Source organism: Sciurus carolinensis, chromosome 2 (assembly GCF_902686445.1).
Source record: "Sciurus carolinensis chromosome 2, mSciCar1.2, whole genome shotgun sequence".
NCBI classification, from domain to species: domain Eukaryota; kingdom Metazoa; phylum Chordata; class Mammalia; order Rodentia; family Sciuridae; genus Sciurus; species Sciurus carolinensis.
Genome location: NC_062214.1, coordinates 198,440,984 through 198,461,222, shown reverse-complemented (window position 1 = coordinate 198,461,222; position 20,239 = coordinate 198,440,984). Strand labels below are relative to the sequence as shown.

At 47.2% G+C, this 20,239-nt stretch overlaps 1 protein-coding gene across 1 annotated transcript in view; it reads right to left on the bottom strand.

Annotated features, from left to right (window-relative positions):
* Positions 1-20,239, bottom strand: part of Tdrd9 (tudor domain containing 9) — a 72,199-nt gene that overhangs the window by 9,597 nt on the left and 42,363 nt on the right. The window contains exons 22-31 of the mRNA XM_047539792.1: positions 18,664-18,764; positions 16,060-16,233; positions 14,466-14,577; positions 13,245-13,457; positions 12,927-13,016; positions 12,159-12,419; positions 11,140-11,295; positions 10,057-10,127; positions 8,491-8,600; positions 7,916-8,012 (exon numbers count right to left, since the gene is read on the bottom strand). Of these exons, the coding sequence (XP_047395748.1) occupies positions 7,916-8,012; positions 8,491-8,600; positions 10,057-10,127; positions 11,140-11,295; positions 12,159-12,419; positions 12,927-13,016; positions 13,245-13,457; positions 14,466-14,577; positions 16,060-16,233; positions 18,664-18,764 (1,385 nt within the window). The remainder of the gene's footprint in view (positions 1-7,915; positions 8,013-8,490; positions 8,601-10,056; positions 10,128-11,139; positions 11,296-12,158; positions 12,420-12,926; positions 13,017-13,244; positions 13,458-14,465; positions 14,578-16,059; positions 16,234-18,663; positions 18,765-20,239) is intronic.

Below are 20,239 nucleotides of genomic sequence, written 5' to 3'. Positions count from 1 at the left end.
ACACACACCCCAGCACTGAGGCCTTTACAAATATTTGGTAATTTTCTTAAATGCTTCGCTCAGATTTTTGCCATCATCAGGACCAATTAGTCTTTTTCTCCAGCTTCATTGTGATATAATGGACAAAAACTACCTGTATTTAATTAAGGTGCACATGATGTTGTGATTTTGTGTGCTCTGAGTGAACCACAATCAGGACTACTGAGGCACCCCCACCTCGTCCCCTTTTCTGTGTGTGGTGAAAACTCAGGATCTGCTTGCAGCAAACCTCAAATAAACAACATAGTGTTCTTAACCACTGCTGTCACGCTCTTGCACAACGGCTACCTGACACTCGCTCTTCCTAACTGCAAGTACACAGACCAATTAAATTGTATTTTCTGAACTGGAGCCTCGCGGTTGCCCAGGCTGGCCTTGAACTCCTGGACTCAAGTGATCCTCCTGCTTCGGCCTCCACGGTATCAGGGACAACAGCTGCATACCACTGCACTCAGTGTAACTTGAGGTTTTTTTGCACATTGTGCATATTTTTATGGGTTTTTTTTTGGGGGGGGTGTACTAGAGGTTGAACCCAGGAGTGTTCTACTCTGAGCTGTTTCAGTCCTTTTTAATTTTGAGACAAGGTCTCAATAAATTGCCTCGGCTAGCTTCACGAAACTTGCAATCCTCCTTCCTAAGCCTTCAAATAGTGGGATTACAGGCATGTGCCAACCCTTTTCAGTTCAACAGAGTGAAAAAAAAAATTTCTGCTTTAAGTAGACTCAAAGAACAGAGACATGGAATTGAGACTTATAAATTAGGAGTTGAGTATCTGTAACACTGGTCCACTTTGTGCTTTGAATATAACCCTGGCTGCTCTGTCACTCCAACTTAGTTTTTAAATGGACATGTTTCTTTCTCTTCCTCTCTCCCTGCTCCTCCCTAATCTCTCCCCTTCCCAAATCTCAGGGGAAAAACGATTCCTTTCTTCCCCATCCTAGGCAGAGTTCTGTCCCTGAGCACACACCACCATAGGAACAAAGTAATCCAGCCTTGGGGATGGTACCAGAAGATCTCAGCAATGACTCTCTCCCAAATTAACAAGTGAATTACAACTCCAGACAGAACGCATGGAATGTAGCCTTTGAGTCATCTCTTTAAAAGCCCCAAGTTATGCACAAGGCCCTGGGTTTGATCCCCAGCACCGCAAAAAAATAAAAGCCCCAAGTTCCTGCTGATAGGCAGATTCGAAGCCTTTGGGACAGGAGTATCCTGTGTTTCTCCTATGCTAGCAAAGCAATAAATCCTCTTTTTCCTTTTTCTCAAAACTGTGCCATTGTTACTGGATTGGCTTTGGGGACAAGGACCAAGCTTTGGCACTCCTGGTGGGACCCGAGAGCAGCCCCCACTCTGGCTTTCTTGGGCAGGCCTTCTCCAAGGACCCCCCACTTCCATGCTGAGGACTCCTGGTGCTGGTGAACTTGTTGAGAGCCAACTGCAGGAGAGTTAGGAGATAGGCAATTTTGCCTCTGGTCAAACCAGAGGAGCTATTCCTGTGAGTAAAGGGAGGGACTGAGGGACCGTCCCAGCAGCGGCTGAAGCACCCTTTGCTTTGGGGAACTCCCTCCAGCCCTCCCTGACCAGTACAGGTTGCTCCATCGTGGTCCACTTTGAGAAAAAGGAAACTGAACTCAGGAAAGTCTTAACAACTTTGGTCATTTTTAAGTCCCCCAGTGTGCACACTGAAACCCTTGATTCCTCTTTGTGGGAATATCTAGTCCCTCTTTCTGGGGACATCTTTTGGGCCACTGGTGTAGGAGTCACGGTTAAGGGGAACTCAAGAACCTAGGAATATGTACTCCCTTCTGATCTGTTCTAGGTGTTCATGTGGTTGTCGGTCTTGGGTCCGGGAATCCCCTCTGGTTGTCCATTTTGTTGGTGTCTGCTGCTGCCCCTTGTAAGACAAGGCCAGTACTGCACTGATCCCACAAGTAGTCTCTTGGGAAAGACCTTGGCTGGTCAATGTAACAAAGCAATACAACTTCATTTTCTTTTTTCTCAAAACTGTGTCCTGGTTATTGGATTGGCATTAGGGATAAGAACCAGGCTTTCAGCGACACTACCATGAGCTCTCTACCATGAGCTCTCCACCATGGTGTGCTGCCTCGCACAGGACCAAAGCAATGGGCCCAGCGACCGTGGACTGAAACCTCTGAAAATGAGTCAGAATACATACTTCTCCCTTATAAGTTGATTGATCTCAGGTATTTTGCCACCATGATGGAAAGCTGACCAACACACAGTGGGCTCAACTCTCTTCTAGGAATCCCGTGCACTGTGAACTTAAAAAACAGACACTGAGATCACAGAAATATGTTTAATTCACCTATAATGCCTGCTTTCCACTAAAGCTAAAACTGCAAAATCACAATGGGAACAAGAGACGCAGGTGCCACACAGAGCTCAGCACCAGCAGCTGCAGATAAAACCGAAGCAGCTCACTCCTGCACCTGCTGCATGTTTGGAGAGGGACTTCTCCAGACACTCGGGTTTAAGACAAAATGAGAGAAAGGAGGAACTCTCACTGCAAACTAATAGGATTCCCTATTGGACTCAAATAAGGACATACATTTCCTCAAAAGTTAAACACTGGTCAATCTGAAACAACCATGTAAAAAAAATCTCTGTTAAATATTCAGAAATGGGCCTGGATTAACCTGCCAAGTGTCAACAGCAGTCTCTGTGGGAAGTTGTGAAGCACCCCCAACTTTTCCCTCTCCCCCTGAGGCTGCCACAGTTGGGTAGGCCATGCATAGCTACAAACATGGCCCTCATGCAGGTAGGCCCATGTGCCACACGGCAGGAGTGCCACACAGCTCTCTCAACCCCCTCGGCAGCCTTGGAGAGCAAAGGAGCTCTCTTCCACAGCTGGGAAGGCCTCCAGGCCAGAAGTGGTCCCACTGGTCTTGCCCAGCAGGACCTACCTGCTCCCATGGTCCCCAACCACACCCGAGGGCATCCCTTCTGCCTCCACTTGCAACAAGGCACCTTTGCAACATTCACCCAAGTTTTTTAAAGATATGGGAAGCAGGTCAGGATTTTTTTAAACTACAAAGCAGTGCATAAATGCACTGTACACACTTCAAACAGGAAGCCAGTGCAGTCTGACAGATGGTCCCTTCCAAGGAGCAACAGCATCCACTTCCACCCACACTCTGTTCTTATGGCAACAGTGGGCTCTTCCCAGGACCACTGGGGTCAACGGCACTGAACCTTGCTTCTGGGAGGGCGGTGGCCGTGGCCAACTCACTGTGTGATGCAGCTTCCCGCTGGCTCTCAGGACACCGACGCTTGGCACCAGCCACCATGCTGGGATGCCCAAACTAGCCACAGAACACCCACCTGGGAGAGTCCTGGGTGAGAGACAGAGGCGCCAGCATAGGCACAGCAAGAGGGCAGAGACCAGATACCTCCACACCCATGTCTGAAAACCTTCCTACCCAGGCCCCTGACCTCATGGCAGAGCAGTTGACCCTCAGGAGGCGTCTCAGTGCCCCATTCACAGAGCAAATTAGGGCTGCCACACCCACCTCAACTGGGTAACTGGTTTCCAGCCATAGTCACTGGAACATCTGGTCAAGCAGTGGTAGTTCCTTTGAAGGCACTCATTTAATTTGTGACAGCTGTAAGGTTAGAATTTTGTTTTGAAAACAGCCCACTCCCTGTGCCTACCTGGCAGACAGGCCAAGCACTGCCACGGGAAGTGTGGCTCTAACCCTGGAGCCCACTGAGCACAGTGTCCCACACAGCGCAGACACAGAGTGCTTGCGTGGCTGTACCAGTCACACTGTTTTCACAGGTGAGCCCTTCCCAGAGCACTTGCTCACCCAGAAGGGACACTGTCATTAGGTACAAAGTAATGGCGCCACCGCTGAGCTGAAGCTGACACTACGGGTGGCTCCTGCTTCAGGAAAAGCACTGCAGGGAAAGGGCACTGAAGAGAAGCAAGCCTGGCTGGTGGCACCCATGCTCCCAGGCACTCAGGCAGAGGCCCCATGGCAGGAAGCCCGGAGAGGGCAGCCAGGCCAGGGGCCCTCCATTTCTTGGCTTGCTAACGGAGGGAGATGTATGCCCCCTCTTCTTCAAATAGAAACAGAAGGCCCAAGCCTGGATGCAAGACTAACCAAGAACACCTACTGAGAGGAATGCCTGGGAAAGGGAGAGGCGCCCCACACCACCATCTTGAGAAGCACCCTCCAGTCCTACCTTCTGGACTATAAATGACTTCCCTAGGCCCTAGGCCTTTCCTTTGAAGTGTAAACACCCCTGTGGAGGCTCTGGCCCAAGGCTAGAGATCGACCTGTGAAGGCAGTGTTAAAGGAGCAGGTTCTTCCCCTATTGCACTGGGTTTCTGTAAACATGCTTAGGGCTTGAAAACACGTGCACAACCATGTACTGTTTAGACTAGACAACTTATGACTAGGTAGCCACAAATGCCGTGAAAAACCAGTGATGGGCACTCAGAAGCTGGAGTCTGCTCTCCTCTGGTTCTGCCGGCGTAAAATCAAGTTTGAGTTCTCCCACTCTTTGAGTGCCGTCTCCACTTCTGGCCCAAGTCTCGCAACAAGGCAGCAGCTTAATGCTTAATGCTTCATTAATCTTCCCCTTCATCCCACTCCTATACAGAGAACGTGTTCAAGGTGCAAGGTGGCGAGTCCTGGAGTTGGAATCAACTGTGACAGGTCAGGGATGGGAGTGGAGGGAGAACAGAATGGACCAGAGACATGCGAGTCAGGCTCTGTTTCCACAAATGGTCCCTGGCAGCCTCTAGAGTAGCAGCCAGATGACATCCGAGCAGGAGAGGAGAACCCTGCAGGTGGGGGGGTCCCCAAAGGAAGGAAGGGGAGCAAGTGGCACGCAGCATTCTCCAGGAGCTGGGCTTCAGGATGGCCTTCCCTAGGGACTGCTGCAACACATTACAGGTCCTCAGGGCCAGGCCAGGTCTAGAGAACCCATCCTGCTGCCTGAAGACAGGACCCTGGGGTGATGGGAAAGGAAACCTCTCTTCTCAAACCTAAGGCCTCTCTCACCTTTCAAAAGTCTCTCAAAAATGGTTGCCAGGGTCTCAACAAATGGGCAGAGTTTGGACAAAACTCCAGCAGGCTGCCTCTTCCAAAGACCAGAGATGGTGCCGATGCAGGATCCTTGGCTTTCCCTGGTGCACACCTTGAATTTTCGCCTCTTCACACACCAGCATGGTGCCACAGGGCGAGCCGCAGCCGTCAGTCCTGCTGCCATGTGCCATGTGGCCAAGGCGGGATATGCGGCAGGCATGGGTACCGATGCACTTGCCCCTTAGGACGGGCTCCTCGGGATGTGACCACAGTTCAAGCTGAGGGGTGTCTGCAGCCTTACTCATACTCTCACATACCCGTTCCACTTGTGGCTCGTTTCACTCAAATTTAACAAAATGACTATAACCATTAGCTATCTGCAAAGCACTATGTACGGTTTTTCTTCTAAATATTTTTTTAGTTATTAATGAACCTTTATTTTATTTATTTACATGGGGTGCTGAGGATCGAAACCAGTGCCTCACACATGCTAGGGAAGCACTCTACTAATGAGCCACAGTCCAGCCCTATGTAGTATTTATATATAATTTTCTCCTATTAAGCTTTTTTTTCCCCAGAAATACAGTATTTTTTTAATATATAGTTTTAAGTTGTAGGTGGCCACAATACCTTTATTTTCATGTGGTGCCTCACATATTCTAGGTGAGCACTCTGCCACTGAGCCACAACCCCAACCCCATTTTAAATACCAATTAGTTATTTCAGTGTTTTGTTTTTTAAATACCTTTGCTTTATTTATTTATTTTTATGTGGTGCTGAAGATGGAACCCAGCCCCAGCCCCCTCAGTGTTTCCTAAGTGTCTGCAATATAACCACTTGCACTGTGGAGATTAAAAAGTAAGGGGCTGGGCTGTGGCTCAGTGGTAAAGCACCCACCCAGCATGTATGAGGCACTGGGTTCCATCCTCAGCACCACATATAAATAAATGAATAAAAAAATAAAGGTCTATCAACATCTAAAAATATTTTTCAAAAATAATACACTGTTATTTAAATCCTGAAAAATTTTTCATTTAAAAGAGAAGAGCGAAAGCAGAAATGTGGTCTAGTTAAAGGCAGGAAGAGTGGATCTCCACGTGTCCACCCCCATCAGGGTGCATGCCCTGGGTGCCTGTGTGGCACTGTCTTACTGAACAATCATGCTGGGGTCTAGGTCCTCACCTGTCTCTCCTACAAGACCCTGAAGATGCCTTCCTTCAGCATCACTACTGCAAAACAAGGGCAAGATACTCCAACAACTGAAGGGACACAAAGCCCTGTATGGACAGGTCAGAGCACACAGGCAGATCCAACCAGGTAGCACCTGGTCACGGGACACCCAATCTGTGAGGTGTGATGTAATTACCAAAACGGATGTTGCAAAGATAAAATAGAATGCTTCCAATATGTGTGAAAAAGTATGATGAAAATCTAAAATCAAAATACAGTGATTATATAATTAGAAAATGAATATGCAAAATATACTTAAACTTAAACATACAAATAAATTTTAAAATGATGGTGTTCATTTTCTCCCATTCAGCTTTTTCTATGTAGCATATATTTTAATAGAGAAAAAAAAGATACACAATTATTTTTACAACTGAAAATAAAGCACTAAGACTGCAATGTTAAGACTGAGCAGGCATGATCACAGAGGACAGAGTGAAAGGGAGGGGCCTTACGGCTCCCTTCACCCAACTCAACCAGCTAGTCTATCAACTGAGCCCTGTGATCAGCAGACTAGAGGGGACAGAAGGGGCAATGCCCAACCATGTCCCCGGAGTGCCCCAAGGGTCCCGCTTCAGTGCCTGTCAGGGCTGTTTCCTCAGCCCATCAGAATGTGGGCCCTGGTGCCCAATCTCCTTCCTCTCTGGCCCCAATCCCACCCACACCTATTAGCACTTCCCCATCATTGAAGGCTCTGCAACTCCCCATAGCCAAACAAAACCTTGTGAAATGGCCACCCCGTTACACAGCTCTCTGCATTAAAATCTGAGGGAGAAATCCCAGTTTGATTTTGACACAGAAGGAGACACAGTCCACCAGACAGCCCATCTCCTGGTCTTGATGCACCCATGGAAAAAAGCGCTGATGAGGTTCCCCCTGACACTAGCCACCACAAGGGTCAGCTTGGGGAGCAGGATGCCCTGGCCAGCTTGCTGTGAGCAACACCCTGGCTCTGCCCACACGCCTGCGGTGCGGTGTGCACCTTTCCCAGATCTCTGGGCCCCTCTGAAACAAGTCCAGCACAAGTGTGGGTGCTCCCACACCTCCACACCCCATCAGCATCCGAGCTGAAAGCATCCTAAGTCAAACACACCAAGTAACCTGACCGAAGGAGCTTGGCTCAGCAACAGAGCACAGCAGTCTCGCCCCTTCCTGCAGGACCACAGGGCTCTCTGGAGCTGCCCAGCTTTGCCAGAGGACCAGGTTGTATCTCACTAGCCCAGGGAAACACCAAAGTCCAAGATGTGCAGTGTGAACAAGCATCCCTCTCATACCACCATGAAATCAAAAGCCAGAAACCAAAGCCAGGCGAGGTGGCACAGGACTGTAATCCCAGCTAGCCAGGGAGGCTGAGGTAGAAGGACAGTGAACTGGAGGCCAGCTGGGGAACACAGTAAGACCCTGTCTCAAAGGGAAAAAGCAGGTAAGAAGTTGTGTGCACATCAGTGACAATCTAGCAGAGCATACTGAAGCACAGGGAAGGTTGAGCACACACAGCTTTGTTTCAAAGGAGCAAGGAGAGGGCCCACTTCCCCTATCAGATCTCACTCGGCAGAAGCCCGTACAGGGGCACAGTAGGGCCCGAGCCCTACCTTAACTCCATCACGGGTGCGAACAGCATGCTGAGGAGGGCAGGGAGGCCAGGGATAGGAGGCATCAGAGAGGTCTCTCTCAGCAGCATGGTAGATCCTGTTGCACAGCAGGATGAAAGTCAGTGTCAGGCAGCCTGTGCTACTCAGGGTGCCTCTCTTCTACTGAGAGGTCCCCACAGAGCCCGCTTTGGGACTGTTGCCTATTCCCAGTTCCCACACAGCCCACAGACAGACACCTCATAAGGACATGTAGGTGTTCATCCCACTCAGGGCAACTCATTTGGTTGTTATTCTTTTCCTCTGTTTCTCATTATACAATCCGGTTTTCAAGGCTCAGAACTTGGATTTATTCTCCTTGTGACCAAGCATGGTGGAGAGAGGGAATGATGAAGTTACAGGTTAATCCCCACAGTCTTGTACAAAAAGAAAAGTGCTCCATTTCTAAAATGTGCACCAGCCAACGTGCTCAGAAAATAGTATGAAGTTGTAACACATAAGGAGAAAGTGCTCCTAGTAACCCAAGCCGAGGAAAAGCAGGAGAGAGGACCACAGACAAACCTCAGCCCTTTGCTTACCAGTCGCATTGACTGAGAGTGAGGCTGCAACCAGCATCCTCTGGTGCAGGTCTGCAGGGGCGTCACTGATGATCACAGAGTTGATGCTCTCCTTTTCAATCCAGACACACCTGCAAGGAATGTGAGCAGGACGTGGCTACAGACCAAGCAAGGGAGCATGCCCAGCCCACAGGAGGGCCCCTTAAACAGATGGTCCAGCACACAAGTGGGACGATTCGCAGGTTGAGCCGTGCAGGGTTTCCCAGGCTTCTGGCCTCCTTTTCTGGGCCCCTCCTCCTACCAGGCCTCACCTTCTCCCCACTCCCAACGTGGTCCAGACCTCTCCTTGCTTTATGTACCATCTTCATGTCCAAACCTGCTCCTACACAGGAGTAGGTCTGTCCTGTGCCCAGCCCACGTACCATCACCTGCATTCTAGCAGAGGGACTCAGTGTGGTACACCCCATTCCTCCCATCACCTCTCCGCAGAGGCCAGCCCCACTCCACAGGGCATCCTGCGTTCCTCCTTATCCTTTATCACTGGCCCTAATCAAGCTCCAGCCTGCTGCTCCCATTCCTGAAGGTGTTTATGCAGCTGCCCTGGCCTTGGGTTGTACCAGTGACTGGTGCTGATAAGGTCTGGTCCTGTGTGAGGTTCCTCTACTCAGAAATGCAGTGCACTCTGCATGGGGATCCTCAAACTTCAGTGCACACGCAGAGCTCCCGGAGAGCTTGTGAAAATGCACATTCATTCACAAATCTGGGTGGGGCCTGAGCATCCTTATGTCCATCCACTCCCCAGGGAAGCCCAGCTGCTGGTCCTGGAGGAACCTAGAGTGATGGGGCTCACTCAACGTGATCATTTTGGAATGCACATGGTAAGGCTTCCCAGTTGTGTCTGGAGATGAAGTCTAAATGTGGCTTATGGAGCTTGCCCCCCACTCTGCCACAAGGTCTGCAGCCCCCCACTCCCCTACCACTTCTCCAACGTACTCCATCATTATTCACAAGTACAAACCCTCAGATTTAGGCCTATGCACTTGTCACTAGAACTACCCCTAACCTTCCCGCTCCCACCCCGAACACCTGCTCCCTAACTCCGCTGCAGTCTTCTGGTCTCAGATTTCTTTGAGAGATCTCCACGGCCTGCAAAGCATGGCCTGGCCCCAGCCACTCTGATGATGTTCTGTGGCCCCTATCAAGACCTGGTCACCCTATGTTGTCATTGCCAGGCCCCCCACCACTGAACCCATCCATAATCCTGGTGAAGATGACAAATGTATCCTGTTCATCACAGTTCCCCAATTCTTATTCTGTTCCTGGCACAAAGTGGCGCTCACAGACCTGCTGAATAACAATTAAAACAAGAACAGAAGAAATGAAGTCTGATAAAAGACACTCAAAAATGCTAATAGAGAACAGCTTTCATGGAAAAGAGAAAGAATATCTCAGATGTGGAGCTAGGAGGGAAAAGAGGATGAGGGACAAACATTCCAACAGTTTAGATATGAAGGAAGACTAGTTTCTGATGAGATCTATAAATGGAGGAACAGAGAAAAATTCATGGGAAAATTAATTTGATCATACCTGAACTTGGATATTCTGGTCAAACTGTGACACTTCAGTTCATAAGGGTTGAAAGGTCCATGGAGTACCGCCTGCACACACAAAACGTAATGTGACCAGTAGCAAGAAAAGTCCCAACTTCAGCCCATATTTTAAAAGGATCTCAATTCCGCCATGCTCAAGATTCAGTGAGGAAAACAGTGCCTCAAAGAAACACAACCAATCCCACATATGGTGTGTGAAACACTCCAAATATTTTGGTAAAAGTGTTTTTTTTTTAAATATTTTTAGTTGTAGATGGACACAATACTTTTATTTTGTTTATTTTTTAATGTGGTGCTGAGGATCAAACTCAGTGCCTCACATGTGCTAGGCGAGCATTCTACACTGAGCTACAACCCCAGCCCAAGTGTTCGTTTGATGGCAGCAGACCAACAAGGTTGAGTAGGCAGGGCCAAAGGCCAGGGTAATAAAACTGGAGAACCTGAACGGGGAGGGGACCTTCTGGCCAGCCCTCCTCTGCAAATAGAACAGGCAGCACCAGCTCTAGCCCCAGCAGATGGGCTCAAGAACAGCTGGAGGGGCTGGGGAGATAGCTCAGTCGGTAGAGTGCTTGCCTTGCAAGCACAAGGCCCTGGGTTCGATCCCCAGCACCCAAAAAAAAAAAAAAAGAACAGCTGGAAACCCAGCTTGGCAGCTCTCTCAGAAGCCAGGACCACGAGACTGGGGTTGTGGCTCAGTAGTAGAGCATTTACCTAGCATATGTGAGCCACTGGGTTCAATTCTCAGCACCAGACATAAATAAATGAATAAAATACAAGTTTACCAACATCTTAAAAAAAAAAAAAAAAAAAAAAAAAAAAACTTAAAAAAAAGCAGCCGCAGCCAGGACCACATGCCTCCTCCCAGCGGAGAACCAGTAGCATTGCTTCAGAGAGGGAGGTCAGCACAACAGAAACCAGGTGAAGCACTCTCCGCACCCTGCCCAGACTCTGTGGGGAAACCAAGGAAGAAAGCTACCAGGACTGCTACTGCAGCCTCAGCCCACAGTGCAGAATGGCAGTCAGCTTCCTGATCACCACTGACACAGCTCCTGCACGTCACCTTGCAGTTTGGGGCACCCAATCTATTGGAAGAAAAGCTCTCCAGCAAAATCCGGATCAGGTGCTTCTCATCATCCTTCCCAGAAGAGGGAACAGACCCATCCACCACATTTTCTACTGATTTGGAAAAGAGACCCTTGAGAACTTCGTGGCTTTGCTGAACAAAACAAAAAAGTTTCTTTTGTTAGAAGGAAAAAAATCATATTAAAAGCACCTTATTCCAACTTAATCAAAATATTTCATAGGTATAAGTCATTAAGACATAGGGAGTGTCTGCCAAATTCATTTTGAAATTCAAACAAATAAGAAAGCTTTTACTACATTTTAGCCATCACGGAATACTTTTTTAAAAAGAAGTATTCATGCAAATTTCCAGTTTTACATGACAAATATTAATATCATTTCTGTTTTTCACAGATTAGAGAATTTCAGTGAATTCCACCTTTATGTGTATCTATAAAGTACCAATCAAAAATAAACGAGTTAAAGGAAAAAAACAAAGAATTTAACCAGTTATTCTGTTAATATTTTGCTAGATTGTTTGTTCTTTCCCAATCGCTAGCTAGCATCCTTCAACCCCAGCAAAATTACATAAGTTTAATGAAAGACCTCAAACATCAGGCTCAAAAGTGGCCTCTCCACTTACGCCTTAAAGTCAAAAAAAAAAAAAAAAAAAAAAACTATGACTGATTTTGAAATAAATAGTTGAAAGAAATTTTAAAATGCTTGAAATAACTGAAACATTTTACTCTTTCCATTATGAATATAATTCTTGGAATCCATTTTTAAAAATCTAGAACGTTTTCCAACCTAATTTTCATTTTAAGAAAAAAAGTAATAGCTTGAGTAGGAAACCAACAAAAATAATAACCAGCCGCCATGATTTCATCTCAGAGGAACCTAGAAGACATTAAAAACTACCACAAATGAAGAGCAATGCCACCCACCCATCCCTCCCCCGGGACCTCAGAAAGGAAGAAAGGGCCCCTTGTTCCCTTTCCAGCTAGTGAAGGCCCATACTTTTGATTCGTAGGACTCCTCTGCGAGTTCAGCATGGCCCTCTCTGATGAGGACATCTCTGATGTTGACGACATCCTGCGCCCCTGAGTAGCGGTACACGTCCACGTGCAGGACACTGTGCACCACTGAGAAGACCTTCACCAGGAGGGCACGGCCGCTCACGAGGGAGGCAAAGCGCCCACTGGCCCCACTGCTCCAGTGTTCGCCACAAACAAGAGACTTCGCCGAGGGTCGCATTTTGCAAATCTTGAATTCCAAAGCCTACAGGACACAAATGCACACTGAAACAGTTTCATCAATGAGCTCGACATTCACCCCAGACACGTGACCTTGCGCCTGGATCTCAGCGAGGGAGGTAGTGAGTGAGGCTTTCCCAGCAAAGAAACTTGGCTTTGCTTTTACCAACAGCAGCAGTGTGGAGTAACTCTGAGACTGCATTCACACGGATAAGAAGGGTGTGCGTGGACATGGTCCTAGCCCCCTTTAAACTCTGCCTGGTGCCAACAGAACCAGAAGCCTTAGAATATACCACCGAATTCAAACATGTTTTTCTTTACTAATCTTGAAATCCTCCATATAAATTAATTCACTCCAAAAACAATAATAGCAAAAACACCTATGGCATTGTATCTTTTATGAGTGGAAACCGGGTTTGGCTAGTGTGACACAAGTCTCTTCCCGACTCTGGGCTGTGGCAGTCCTATGATAAGCTGAAGGGCAGGGGCCTCTAGCACTCAGTATTCATACTCAGAATCTTCCCTACCTTACCTGGAATGGAAGCTCGAGAAACTGACAGGGAATCTCCATCAGAAGACGTAAGTCCACATGAGACCTATTGCCATAGTCTACAAAGAACACCTAGAAGATAAAGAGAGCAACACTCCAATACAGTGTCAACAACATCCAACTTGAGAATGGCAACACAGTGGACTTCTCTAATTCTCTAATCACTGATCCCAGAGCAATCTGCTCTAGTTGTAATGATTTTCTATTTAATTTCCATCTGTAATTACTACAGATTTTCTATAAACTACTTTGTAAATTTATCTCCTTTTCCTTTGAGTGATTTGTTATAGAAAAACATACCTCAGCAGAATTTCCAGAAACATAAAGGATTTGAGCTCTAAAATAGTTTTCCTTATCAAAATCTGCAAAGGGCGCGAGGCAGACCAAGTCCGGGTGTGGATGAGTGGGCAGGGGCGCCAACTCCAGCTGGTTCATCTCAGCAGTCAGCTTCCTCAGAAGCTCTGCACTCTTTTCGTCAGTCCTGTACCCCCAGAAGTGGCCCACTTCCACCACCTGGAAAGCAGGGAGGGCAGAGGTGAAGCCTGGAAAGGGCGGCAGGTACCTCCCAGCCACTCTTGGGTGCACGTGCACTCCATGGGTTTGTCAGACATCTGTGATGAACAAAGAAGGGTTCCAGCCACCTGCAGTAAGGAAATGTGGATGACACAGCTGCTCTTGGAGTCATGCCCAATGACTCAGGGCTCTGAAAGGCTGCATAAGAGGAGCAACCCATTGCTTCCAGGTCGCCCAGAGGAGAAGCCACGACCACAGATGGGTGCCCCAGGCTCGCCGGGCAGGTGCACCCCACCAGCTGAGCCACAGAAGGTGGATCTCTGTTAAAGGACACTGCTGCACGGCGTCCACCACTGCTGCCACAGATCACAAGGGCCCACGATCACTAGTGTTCCTATCTGGCTGGAATCCAGACTTGCACATGGAATTTCCCAGTGAAGTATAATTGTAAACCAGGAAGCATACAAGTATTTTAACTGGATTTTTAAATTATTACTTATTATTTATTTTTTGCTGTACTGGGGATTGGAACCAGGAGCTCTCTCTCAGACATGGTCTTACTAAATTGCTGGCCTCTTTCTCCTGACTCAGCCTACTGAGTCACTGGGATTACAGGCATGTGCACCATGCCTGACTGAAATTTTATTTTAAAGAGGCAAAAAATACACCTAAATAATAATGTTGCCAACTAATTTTATGATACAAACTAAATTACACAAGCACATATCATTATGCCAATTAATATTTTGAACATGTATCTTATTAAATGTCTATTTTGGGATTTTAAAAATACTTGACATCTTAAAAAGGAACCTTGATTCTAGAATAAATAGTTGCTTCACTTTCCATCTTAGTCACATTCCAATTTAACAAGAAAAGTAGCTGGAGATTGGCCAGTCACTAGATAATTAAGTGTACAAGTTGCGTGTGAGCTACTCCCTGAATACACATGGTACTGCGGGTTCTGAGCAAAGAAACCCTCTCATGACCTCATCACGCCACTCCTACCTCTGTGACATCAATGGTCAGAAGTAGATCTGCCACAGTCTGGGACCTGTCCAGGGTGCTGAAAGAGACTTGCATGGGGTCCACTGTCTGCTTCTGGAAGTCCACATTCACCCTACGCAACACACGTTTTGTAAAAAGACATAAAAATCAAGTGTCCCTCAAAATGTTTACTATGTTATCACTTCACCTATCCTTATATTTCTACAAGAAAAGAACATTTTTAAAAAATATCTAAGCCAGCACTATAGTTTTGATCTTGGCAGCGGGTATTGGGGATAGAGCCCAGGGGTGCTCTACCAGTGAGCTATATCCCTGGCCCCTTTGATGTTTGGTGTTTTTTTGTTTGTTTGTTTTTTGTTTGTTTTTTGTTTTTGAGACAGGGTGTCACTAAGTTGTCCAAGCTGGCCTTCAACTTGCATTCCTCCTGCCTCAGCCTCCTGAGTCACTGGGGTTACAGGCTGTGCCACCATGCCTGACTTATAATTTGAATCCTGAATGTCCCTCAAAGGTCCATGTCCTAAAGGCTTGAGGTGGAACCTCTAGGAAGTGGGGTCTAGTGGGAGGAATTTAGGTCACTGAGGGCATGCCCTTAAAGGGACGCCTAGATCACGGTCCTTCCTGTTGCTGTCTTCCTAGAAACCATGAGGTGAGTGGGCTCCTATATATGACCTCCTGCCATGGTGTACTACATCCCCAAAGCCATAAACAGGGCCAAGCAACTGTGGATGAAACTATGAGCCAAAATAAACTTTTCCTTTTGGAAGGTGCCTCAGGCACTTGTCAGAGGGATGGAAAGTTGACTGATACTGCCAGAGGTCTGAGTTTGATCTCACTGCAGAAGTGAATTTCTGGTGGCTTCTGAACTGCCCTGGAAGGGGGCCATGCCCTAGTAATTATGTACTACCCTCTGGAAATATATTCCAGAAGTCAAGACTCTTATAGAATATCTCTCATTTCAAGGGTATAAATTCTAAATCTAAGTAGGACCTGCTATGGTTCCTACCTTTTGATTGCAGAAGTGGTTTTGACTTTAGGAAGCTAAGAATCCATGCTTGAAGTCAAGACAAGCCACTCATCACTTAGAGCAATAGGACAGTGAATGACAAAGATCTGGGACATGAAGTGGCAAGTGAGACTTCCTGCCCAAGTGGCAAGGAACCTGTTGCAAACACTAGAGGCAGTTTTAAGAACTCTGAGATAACAGATGTAAGGCTGGAGGGAAGAAAGCCACTGACGGCTGGCACTTCACAAGCAACAGGTGCTCCCAATTGCACCTCCACTGTGTCCCACCCTCTCTCCACCAGAACAAAGAAAATTCCACTTTGCTTAAAAAAGAACCGTCACAAGGAAGATGTGTACTTCCTAAGGAGGAAGAAAGCAAATTAGCATCAGGATCAATCTCTATTATTTAAACTCAAAGCCTTATATGATGGTGTCATACCTTTTAAACATGAAAAACACAGAGGCCCAAGCACACACAAGGAAGTGATGGAACCAGGGTTCGACCGTACCTGCAGCACAAGTTAAAGCTAGACTGCAGCCCTGGGAACACATTATCTGGGTGCTGCACACATGCACAGGCTTTGAGAAATACCTCGTGTTCCTGAGTTTTGACACCGGCCCTCCTTGCACCTTTCCTTCGATCTCCTCAGCAGCATGAACGCTAAGCTCCAGCGACACTTTCAACTGGGACATCTTAACTGCCATGTACACTGCAGGAAGGGTTTTGAATCTCTCCGTTGGATTCCGTGAGAACTCCACAAAGGCTCTGCTCTCCAAATATAAAGCAAAAAATTCATCAGGCATCTGGTGAAAAAGGATTACATGCAGTCTCTCTAGAGATTATGTAAAAATTCTCACTGGACATCTCCCAACACCAGTGACTCTTCGTTCTCATTAACCAATAAGAAGTACTGGATTGACCTAAAGAAAATTTATTCAGTAGGGGAAATAAAAGTTACAATGATAAGTCATTACACTGAAACCAGGTGTTATTCTTGTACAATATAATGCAAGAATGTTTCAGCCAAGAAATCTTAATTTTCATCATGACAACAGAATGACAGGTTTGCTTTTTTTTTTTTTTTTTAACTATTACAAAATAAAACACAGATTCAAAAAACCACCCAGGTACAAAGCTCAGAGAATTCAGTGGTTCACCTTTAAAAACCACTAATTATTACCCTGTGATATTGACGAATAGCCCGCCCCCATAGCCCCTCATGTGTTTTGGGATCCTAGTTCATCCCTTTCCCTGGAGGGACAAGAACCAAGCATAAAGCAAAGGGACCTGCCAGCCACTCCCTGCTGCAAGTTCACACTGTGCTATGAATGCTGCGATGCCCACCAAAGCATCAAATGGCCCCTCCCACCACGTCAGTGCATGGTGGGCTGCCACGAACCTGTGTCCTCCTGGGCGCTGAGGAAGGACGCTGAGCCAACCAGAACATCAGTGGGCATGTGACTGAGATGCCTAGCCTGCAGCAGCCTGTCCCTGGGCGCCCTGCTATCCTGAAGCCTGAAGTTGATGCCATCCCTAGCCCCTCCTCCACTCACACCAGCATGTCCTCCTCTCCCTCTGTCTTCCTCAGGAGCCCCTGGGCCTCCGCCTCCCCTCCCTACTACACATGCAGTCGCCTCCTACCTAATGCCCAATTAGGCACATCTGCCTCTATTACCTTTCTTCAGCAGGCTCCCAAGTCCCACTTTAGAAATCATTTCTTTTAAGCTCCAGACCACATTTCCAAGCCACTAACCCTCCAGGAGCACCTCCATCCTGACACTTCCATGTGCCTGCATACTCCCCATATCCCACGGTCCTGGCCCCCCAACCCACCCTGCTTCCCTGACCTCAGTGCTACAGCCAGTGCCCTCAACATCCAAGCCCAAACCTGAGGCTCCTCCACAAGCAACCACCTACAAGTCTAAGAGCTACCACTTACCACCTCTCTTCATTTCAAATGCACTGGGCAGGCCCCGTCACTGCCTCTTTTATGGCCCCTTCAGTCTCCAGTCTGCTTCCTCTCCTGTCTTCATCTGCCTCCATGTATCCCAAGTGAAGCTCCAAAATACAGCTCAGAGCAGGACCCATGGTGGTTTCCAAGTGCCCATCTTTTCATGTTCATACTTGTCAGTCTGTGACAAAAGACCAGCTTGACCCTCCCACCCCATCACACACCACGTGACACCAGTTTCTGCCAAGAAAGCCACCACACAAGTCTGATCAGTCCTGTGCTCTCCACAGTCACTTGATCCTAATTCACTCCTGCTCCTCCACCACCTTCGCCTGCCTGAAGTCTTGTCTCACACTCTCCAACGCCCACCCAGATGGTCACTACCCCCACCTGGGCCTACGCACAAGGTCTTCCAACACCCTAAGTTCAATTCATTAAGTCTGTAAGACTGTTAAATGTACTTAAAAAGGTTCTGTTTGTTAGGGTTATGAATTTGCCTCAGGAAGCATTCATAGGCCTACAAAAAAATCTATATGTTAATCACAAAAATGGCACTTAAAATGCTGGAGGGAAGTAATCCAAACTGAAAATGGATTTAATATGTTCAACCCAAGTTAGCAGGATGTTAGTCAAGGAAAAAGTGTTCTTATTAACTACCTTTGTCCAATTAAATAAAAATTTTAAAACACTGACACAACACTGGAAGAACACTTCTGACTTTAAAAACTTAATGACTTTAAGAACTGTAAGCAGTATTTTTGCATATAAGCATTTCCTATTGAAAATAAAAACTCCCAGTCATGCTCCCTCAATCATTCATTTCCAACTCCTGATAAAATAGGGCCAAATAATCTGAGCTTCTGCAGTGACTATCAAGATTATTCAGATCAGATTTTTCTAAATAAACTCTGTTCAGGGTGTCCTCATGGCTATAAAATAATAGAATAGTGACCTTCCATGAAAATTTGGGGACAAGGCACTAGAGTGAGAGGCACCTGCAGAGAAGCCCACTGTGCCAGAGACCCCCGTTTGTGTTTCAGCAGACCCCAGCGTGCTCCCTGTAGAAGCCCTCTCAGTTGAGAGAAATGATGAACCCTTCTGATGAGATGGAGCAAAGCTGCATTTCAAGAGCCACCTGCAGCAGCCCCAAAAAGATCCCACGTCCATGAGCACATGAAATTTGAACACTTAGAACGTCACACCTTCCTCACAATTGCAGCTGATTACAAAAACACGCTACTTACTTTGTGCCATCAAATACGATGGATTTGACTTGACCACACTGTCTAAACAGAGACTGCAGCTGTTTATAGTAAAGAAATCCGTAGGGAGGAATGTGCTTCAACTGTAAGACACAACACCACAGGAGAGGTTAGAGCTGTCATGTAAGGGCTGATGGAGCAGGCCATCACCAGGCTGGCAGTATCAAGCTGCTGCTCATCTCTTAGCTCACAGATGCAGGCACCACCTTCGCCCATGGTGGATATGCTACGGAGTGACAGTTAGTTACCTAACATGATTCTTAAGTTATAACCAAGTTTATATAACAAAATATATTAAAGGCTAATTTTTCACTATAAAAATAGGTCAGTCTAATATAGCAAAATTAACATTGGTTTACTTCTATTTTATTTTACCTTAAAATAATCAAGCTAAACACATCTTTTTAAAAACATATTTCTACACAAGGAAAAAGGGGAACCTAGCAAAAGAAAAACGTGGTACTAATGAAAGCAGGGCGACCTCTCATCACAGCAGCCAGAAGCAGGCTCTCAAAGGAACCAAGTTGCTGCAGGGTTCTGCCACATTTCACACCCTCTGCACATAGCAGGACCAGTCACGTTCCAAGCTCTGGCTCCCTGTAGGGCCCTTGCTCAGCAGCCAAGCCCTTCTGATCTCAAGCCCACACCAGTTGCAGAAGGCAGCAGGCAAGGGAGGGCATGGCTCAGGCCACACTGTCCCATTTCATCCTTCCCTGAAGCTGCGTGTCTCCTTGGCAAGTTATGGAATGACCACTTCATCAAATTAGGGCAGATCCTCAACTCCAAGTGTTAGGGTGAGGCTCAGGGAAGAAAGAATTCAAAGTACTTAGCACAGGCTTCTTACAGAGGAGCTAAGAAGAGCCAGATATGAAGGAGCTTCTATCATGCACAGTTAGTCATTTCTGGCCCCCAGAGTGCATGGGGAGTAAGGCTGCCTGGTGACAGGAGGAAGCGTCGAAGGTAGGGTCCTATCCCTAGGGCCCATCCAGAGTACAGAGCCAAAGGAAGAATACCACAGAGGGGACAAGGGACATGGGGAGAGAGGAAACCAACAGAAGACGTCGGTCAGTCCGACGAGACAAGAGCCCTGGTCCTTGACAGCTTGTCAGCTAATGACTGCCTGCAGAGAAACCTCCTCAGCTCGCAGCACCCAACACCTGCCTCCTCATTGCAGCTCCTCAGACAGATGTTTGCCATGCTCTGAGAATGTGGCCCTTCTCTTGTCTTCATTTCCTTAGCAACAACAGCCTAGTGCCACAGTAATGCCCAGAACCAAAGCAGACAGTGGCCGTGCACTTGCTCTTTGCCAGAGTTAAAGTCACCAAGTGCTTTACACCCCGTGTCCAGCCCCCGGCACACACCAAGCAAGGAGCCCAGTGAAGTCAGTTCTCCTGCACCTCACTCCAGCTGTGCATCACCATGCTGCTGGGGTGCAAACAAACAGTCCACAGTGCTGATTCAATGGTCAGTGCCTGTGGCTGAGAGCTGGACTCACCCACAGTGCATGTTATGTAAATGTTGATTTCTAGGCTATACATTCTAGCTCAGACTTTGAGAG